The 7,016-nt window shown below is 49.5% G+C and overlaps 1 protein-coding gene and 1 long non-coding RNA gene across 4 annotated transcripts in view; one reads left to right on the forward strand and one right to left on the reverse strand.

The window, feature by feature from the left end:
• Positions 1–7,016, forward strand: part of LOC144221867 (uncharacterized) — a 30,302-nt gene that overhangs the window by 5,607 nt on the left and 17,679 nt on the right. The window lies entirely within an intron of this gene.
• Positions 4,804–7,016, reverse strand: part of GPX5 (glutathione peroxidase 5) — a 6,658-nt gene continuing 4,445 nt past the window's right edge. The window contains exons 3-5 of one of the 2 annotated variants that reach the window (XM_077752385.1): positions 6,544–6,661; positions 6,061–6,160; positions 4,804–5,013 (exon numbers count right to left, since the gene is read on the reverse strand). In XM_077752385.1, coding sequence (XP_077608511.1) covers positions 4,807–5,013; positions 6,061–6,160; positions 6,544–6,661 — 425 coding nt within the window. In that variant the 3' untranslated portion in view covers positions 4,804–4,806. Of the gene's footprint in view, positions 5,014–6,060; positions 6,161–6,543; positions 6,662–7,016 lie in introns of those variants that run through there. The other variant, XM_077752387.1, reaches the window with a different exon arrangement.

The following is a 7,016-nucleotide window of genomic DNA, read 5'->3' on the forward strand; positions in this document are numbered from 1 at the left end:
AGGAGGGAATTCCACCCGCATTTCCAGCTGGGGTCCCCCGCGGGCCTTCTTCGCGCTGGGACACCTGCGCGCCCGACCCCTCCCCCCTCGATTCTGACCCCACAATGTTAAAACACTTTCCTACCCTGAAACCTTCGGAGAGCTAATATTTCCTTCAGGAAAAGCACTGTTTTGCGAATATACAGCTGCAACCCGGCTAAGGAAACGCAGGAAACAATGTGATAATTACTGGAGAAATTTTCTAAGGTCTCACGCTCAAACCCATTGTTTGATCTGTTGTAGCTCATTTCACACTTTGTTCTCTGAAGGTTTTCCTTGGAGTGTTTTTGGAGTGGGCATGGCTGTAACTCTACACACACATATACACACTTGTACCTACCCACATACATATTATATAAGATATGCATTTATGTATTTTTTAAACTAAAAACATTATTTCTGCAGTTCTCATACATTTTATTGTGCAGGAAACAGCCTTGCATACATATCTGAAGTAATGTACTGTCACACACTCTGTTTAGAGGCAGAGCCCTGTAGGTAAAGCTGACTATCCGTCCAGAGCTCTCCATTTATGGGATCTCAGTTCCTAATTTTACATTAATTTTTAAAAGTCAGAAGTATCATCTCCAAAATATGTGAAAAAGACTGTAAAAAACAATCACTTTATTCAGTATTACAGTTGTAGAAATGGAGTCTAAGAAATGAAAAACTAAGGGGCACCTGGGTGGCTCAAGTCATGATATCAGGGTTCGTAAGTTCAAGCCCCAACATCAGGCTCTAGTCTGACTTGGAGCCTGGAGCCTGCTTCGGACTCTGTGTCTCCCTCTCTCTCTCTGCCCCTCCTTGTTTCTCAAAAATAAATAAATGTTAAAAAAAATTAGAAATGAAAAATGAAGAAGGAAAAGCCACTCAACAGGGCTGGGACATCAGTATGGGCCATCAGGGAGAAGTACTGTGATGAGTTTGTGTCTCTGATGTCAAGTGGACATTCTAGCTCTGGCTTTAATATGCTCCTGTGTTCTCACTAGATGAAGTGTTCACTTTGCTGCTGCTTTCCATTCATTTCCATACGTCACATCAGAGGGTCAGAACAGCCTTTAAGACTTTGTTAACAGGATCAAATCCAATGTCCACTGATTTCTTCTCAAAAGGCATTTTAACATCAGATAGCCTGGCAGTTTCTTTCTCTTGAATACCGTAGCCATGACAAACTCAACAAGACACAGACAGATCTAGTGAGTTAGAAGAAGACACCTACTGAGTTTTGGAATGTTTGGTATGTTGGATCCGTGCAGGATTAGGAAACCTGAGTCTTCCGTTGTAAATGGAAGCTGGATGCAAGTCCTTGCACATATATTGTCCATCTGCTCTGCAGGCCAAGGAAGCTACTGGCCCCTGACCCATGTTCGTCCATCATACAGACAGCACTTGGAGGCTCAACAGTAACATCATAAGTTATTCTTCCAGTGATGAGGACATAAGACAGAAAGAACCAGTAGAGTGTACACAGTCATGGCCAAGAGCATGTGCGCCTAGGATGGCGTCTTCATCTTCAGCAGTGGAGTGGGGGAGGGGTATTCAAGCACCAGGAACGGGACTTGGTACAAACTCTCTATGTTGGGGGGGGGAGGGGTGGCTCCTGAGCTGCTCTATTACTTTATCTTTATTTAACACTATAACATAAACTATTTCCAGCGATGGGAAAGCTAAAGGAAACACATATGTAACCCTTGCAGTCGGGTGGGACCTGTTGTAAGGACTCATCACTCCACGTTATTACACATTTGCACACTGTTCAGTCCGCCCACTCATATACCACAGTTTAATCAGTGCTGCTGGATGTCTTTGCCTGTTTTCTGATGAAGAAAATATTTGGTGCTGAGTTACAGTTTAGAGTTGAAGCACCATCGCTCTAGAACAGGGGCTGTCTTTCTTTCTGATCCCTTGTCTTCTCTTCCTGGGAATAGTCCAGCCTGAGCTAAAGAGCTAGCTCAGACTTGGTCCTGGGGAAGGGCCAAACATCTGCCAACCCGGTGGCCCCCTCTTGTCTCTGACCCCAAAACCATAAACATTGTCTTCTGAGTAGGGATGTGGCTTTTCTAGCTGAGAAGTCAGTCTCTGACCCTTCCCAAAGAGTCCTTAGCACTTTCTAAACAAATGTCGGTGTTCTCGGAGCCAGCTTTGGGTATACGATGGTAGTGTTGGGTTGTATAGAAAGTATAATGAGTCAAGGGTAAGATTTTATTATGGTGTTCAGATGATTTTTTTAAACTAGTGGTTCCAAAAAAGGTTATGCTAAATCTCATTTTCCGCTTATTTCTTTAACGAATCAAAAGACATAAATGAATGTTTTCTAACAAAATTGCCACATCAAGTGCAGCAGTTTTGATTAGGGCTGTTCCTCGGTTTAGTCTGTGGTGGGTCGTCCACTGTCATTTTCCAGGACCTTTCTTTTACTCCTTGTAGGGAACAAACTGGTGCATTCAATGGAGATACTATAGGGACCCAACTGTGCCTCCTTGTGGCTCGTCTGTCCCTCTCCCTGGGAGGCCAGTTTCCATTCACCTGAACGGCCTCGTTAACTGGCCCATCTGGGAACCGGGGAGTCAGCTGTGGGCCTTCCTCGCGGCCTCTTAACTGTGATCGCTCCTTAGGCCACATGCCAAGAAGTCAAGGTACCGGGTGAACCACCTTCCATAAATACCATTCTAATCATACATTTGGGGACAGGAGAAATTTCTACCAGATGGATCCACAGCCTTAGTGGACGAACCAGCCCTGGGCCAGGACTCCATCTGCTGCCTGGACCCTGTAACCTCTCTTCTAACTGGGGGGGAGGCAGGGGGAGGGGCACGAAGACACGGTAAGCCTTCTGGTACAATGTCAGCTTGGACCTTATTTACAACAGTCCTTGAAATGTGAGGGTGTTTCTCCTTCTTGATTTTATGGCCCCTGAATGAATGGTCACAAGTCCCTTTAGGGAAGGAATGGGGAAATTATATTCTCCACATTTGTGGTGGTGTCGCAGGGTCCTGCTTCCTCGGCACTTGGCTTCTCCTGCGGTTCAAGATCAGAACTGAGCCAGGTTGTGATTCTGGTTTTAATTGGGGCTGCTCCCCTCAGTCTCCTGGTTATGTATTCTTGGTTTCTTCTGATTGTACAGCCAATGATACACCTTGTTGGCCATTCATCTACCCTGCTTCTAGGGAGGCCGCGTTCTCTTAATCATCTCCAACCCTCCACCAGCATAAGCACCTCATGCGGGTTCGGTGAGAGCTGTAAAAGCTGCACCTGCTCGTCTGTCCCCTGCTGTTGTGCCCCCCTGCCCCCCCCCCCGTCACTGCCAGAGGGCAGGGACTTCAGCTTCAAAACTCTCATCTTAGTGTCTTTCTCAGATCCACTTTGGTTACCTGTAAAGACTCAAAGATGGAGATTTGCATTCACAGTTTCCTGGAACACTACTTCAGGGTCAAGAGAAAGGCGTCAGACCCTTGGGGGTCTCCACAGCTGGGATGGGCCCTTCAGAGTGGTCCCAAGTTCAGAAGTCAGGTCTTGCCTTTTATACCCTCTGCTGACCGTAACTAGATATAAGCTGCCCCTGGAAGGGGGACATGACTTTGACCTGAGACAACTCCTAACTGGGGGTGACAATTCAGAGCCACCAGGTGACAGCCTTCCAAGGGTCTGGGATGATAATTCCTTCTAGGCAAGGGCTTAAGGTAATTTAGGAAACACACCGTCTGTGGTAGTCACAGTGAGAAAGAAGAGACAGATGAGACAAGTTTGAGCTCAAGACAGGGTATAAAAGGGGCGCCTGGGTGGCTTAGTCGGTTAAGCGTCCGACTTTCGCTTAGGTCTTTGTGGGTTCGAGCCCCGCGTCGGGCTCTGTGCTGACTGCCAGCTCAGAGCCTGGAGCCTGTTTCAGTCTGTGACTCCCTCTCTCTCTGACCCTCCCCTGTTCACGCTATTTCTCTCTCTCTCTCTCCTAGAAATAAATAAAAATATTAAAAAAAAAAAAGACAAGGTATAAAAACCACCACAGTGATGTCAAATGCTGCAGAAAACATTTTATTGGAGACGGCGCAGGGCTGGCTGCGAAGCTGAGGGTGGAGGCAGGAAGGCCCATCCTTCCGAGGGTGCCTGGCCGGGTGCCGGAGCCTGAGTGCACTAGACGTCCGACACTAGGGGAGTTTCGGAAAGATCTAAGTGAGAGAGAGGCTGGGGCCGCCGCCATGGAGGTGCCCTTCCCTTCACGCGAGGCAGCCCGCTGCTCCCAGCCCACCCGAGGGCTCCTAAACTAGAATGACAGGTCGGTGTGCGTGCGGGACGGTGGGTGTCGCGGGTGAACACCGATCTGGAAAGACTGGGAAACTGACATTGCATGTTGGACCTCAGGGGAGAGAAAATGTTACGGGATGGAACCCAGGCTGTGTGGCCCCCCACCCCGCAGCTCCTTCTACACCTGCGGGGCAGAGAGAGAAGCATGGACACTGTGTCCAGTGTTCGTTCTTCAGGGCCTTGTGGCGGACTGAGCCGTCCTCACGGAAGGCTGATCTGCGTTGACAGAGAGGAGTGACTACCTTTATAACAGCGATCTGCGGGGTAGGGTTTCCGCTCCTGTGCTTCTCCCACAAGTCGCAGGAGCCTCTGAGCGTGAATCTGCTTGGTGGGGAGGGGGATCTTCAGCGGTATAGACCCACCGAGTCAAGTGGAAGCCGTTTGGGGAGAGAGCGTAGTGAAACACGGAATTTTTAAAAACAGGTCTTCAGATGAGCCGCAGATGGCTCCCGCGCCGCACGCGGCGTCCTATTTCGTTCTCAGCTGCTTCAGATGCGCCAGGATGTCCGACCTGACGGCGCTGACGGGAGCCTTGTGGAGCCAGCGCATGACAGGGACCCCGTCGGGCCCCACCAGGAACTTCTCAAAGTTCCAGCGGATGTCGTGGACCTTGACCGGCTCCCAGGACATGTGTCTGAAAGAGCCCAGAAGCTCAGAGGGGTGAGGGCAGGAGACCTGCACCAGAGATGAACGGAGAAACAACATCATTTCTGCTCTTTTCACCCGCAGGGAACCCGCCCCCTCCCATGCCGAGACACTGACTTCCTTCCCGTGACTCCCAACGACTCCTCTGGCCACCACGCCAACCATCAAGATGGCTGTAGGCATTACAGAAAAAGTCTGTTCCCTTCCCTGCTCCCCGATGACCCCTGTGATCACGCAGCCATGCTGCTGTGGGTAAGAAACGTCACCTCCATGGCTGTCAGTGTCGCATTCTGCAAAGTGAATGGCTTAGTTTAGAATGTGCTTCCCCAGGTCTTAGGAATCCTGGACTAGAAGCATCTCACAAATGTCTTTGGGACCAACACGGAGTTCTAACATTTTGTTTCACCAAATAATAAAGCTTTTTAGAAACGGCATCACTTCATCAAATACTTTAAAAAACGTTACTGTAAGAATAAGTTACATATAGATCCTAATCTGAGACTAGCGGGAAACCCTGTAAGTCAGTTGAGTTTATGTCTTGTTTTCTTCAATTTGCTGAGGGTGTATAAAAATCTTGATGTGAGCCAGCATCGGCCCGCAGCCCAGCATTTAGGAACAGTTAACGCTGGTGGTTTCCAGGCCCTCTCAGCCTCCAGTTCTCTGTATCTAAAAGTCAGTGTTTCATAAAAGGCGCTTACTACGTGGTATTAACCTGTTGATTTCTACATCTCCAATACGAACCCATCAAGGAGTAGGGACTGTGTCTTGTTCTTCTTTATATCCATGTTATTCAGGAAACTGCCTTAGAATCAGCAAATGTACCTTGAATGAATGAATGTCAACGAGCAAACCAGGGTGGTCCGTGTTCAGAAACACGGCCGCTACACAGTGCTCTCCATCACAAAAGCCAGAGCCGCACAAATGCTGACAAATTAAACCCCGATCCCTCTGCTAACCTGGGATCTCTTGCAAAGAGTCCAATGCCGTTTACAAGCATGAGTCTTGGGTCCGTTTCCCCCACGCTGATTGTAAGGAAGGGCAGAGGGAAGAAGAGGTTTGGGTCAGTAACTCACTCACCTTCAGGAAGGTGAAGACTTTCTGTTCTTTTTCACCATTCACATCCCCTTTCTCAAAAAGCTGGAAATTCGGTACATATCCTTTCCCCGGACGCACATACCTGCAATGAGCCACAGGTGGCCAGGAAGCCCCGGGTGTAGGAGAGAAGGCTGGGGGCGGGGTGGGCACCAGGGCTGGGGGCTGGGGAAATCAGGCCATTCTTCACCCCGGGTTCCCTGATTCACGTAATTTTTCTTGAGGCACAGCGTGAGCCCCTGCCCCCACACTGAGTCTCTTCCAGCTCCTTCTGTGGTCCTGCTCCTCTGAGGTCCATCCAGATCTCACCCCCAGGGAGAAGGAGAGTGTCCAGACACATCAGGAGAGGACAAAGTTGAGGTCAGTGTGCAGGGGCCCCCAACCCACCCAGGAAGCCCCAGTGTGAAAGTGCCCCTGCAGACAAGAAAAGTGGCCAGAGGCCTCCGTAGGTTCTAGGCAGGCACTTACTTCAGCCCTGGAAGGATCTCTGAGTTCTCTCCTGGCTCCTGCTCCCCAAACTGGTTGCAGGGAAAGCCCAGCACCACCAGGCCCAAGGGCTTCAGCTCCTCCTGAAGCGCGTTCAGTTCTGTGGGAAGAGAAGAGACCATCGGGTATCTGGAGACCCTGCCTTATGTACAGAAAGATCTATGGAGCCACCCATTTCACAGAGAAGGAGACAGAGGTCCAGGGAAGGAAGTCTCTAGACTTCTAGACTGAAAGACTTTTAGTGATGGGGCTGGAGGTAGATTCTGGACCTCCAGACTTGCATTCAAAAGCCCTTTATTATAGGGTAATGTTTCCCAAGTCCGTGACACATCAGAATCAGCCCTTCCGGAAAAGCAAGGCTGCCCATCCAGAGGGTTCTCTGAGTCCCTTCTTCTGACGTGCCCTCCCCCCCCCCGCCATCTTTACTATTTAAAACCTCACCAGGTTACTGTGGA

The sequence above is a fragment of the Crocuta crocuta genome, unplaced genomic scaffold (genome assembly GCF_008692635.1).
Source record: "Crocuta crocuta isolate KB4526 unplaced genomic scaffold, BGI_CrCroc_1.0 scaffold336, whole genome shotgun sequence".
NCBI classification, from domain to species: Eukaryota; Metazoa; Chordata; class Mammalia; order Carnivora; family Hyaenidae; genus Crocuta; species Crocuta crocuta.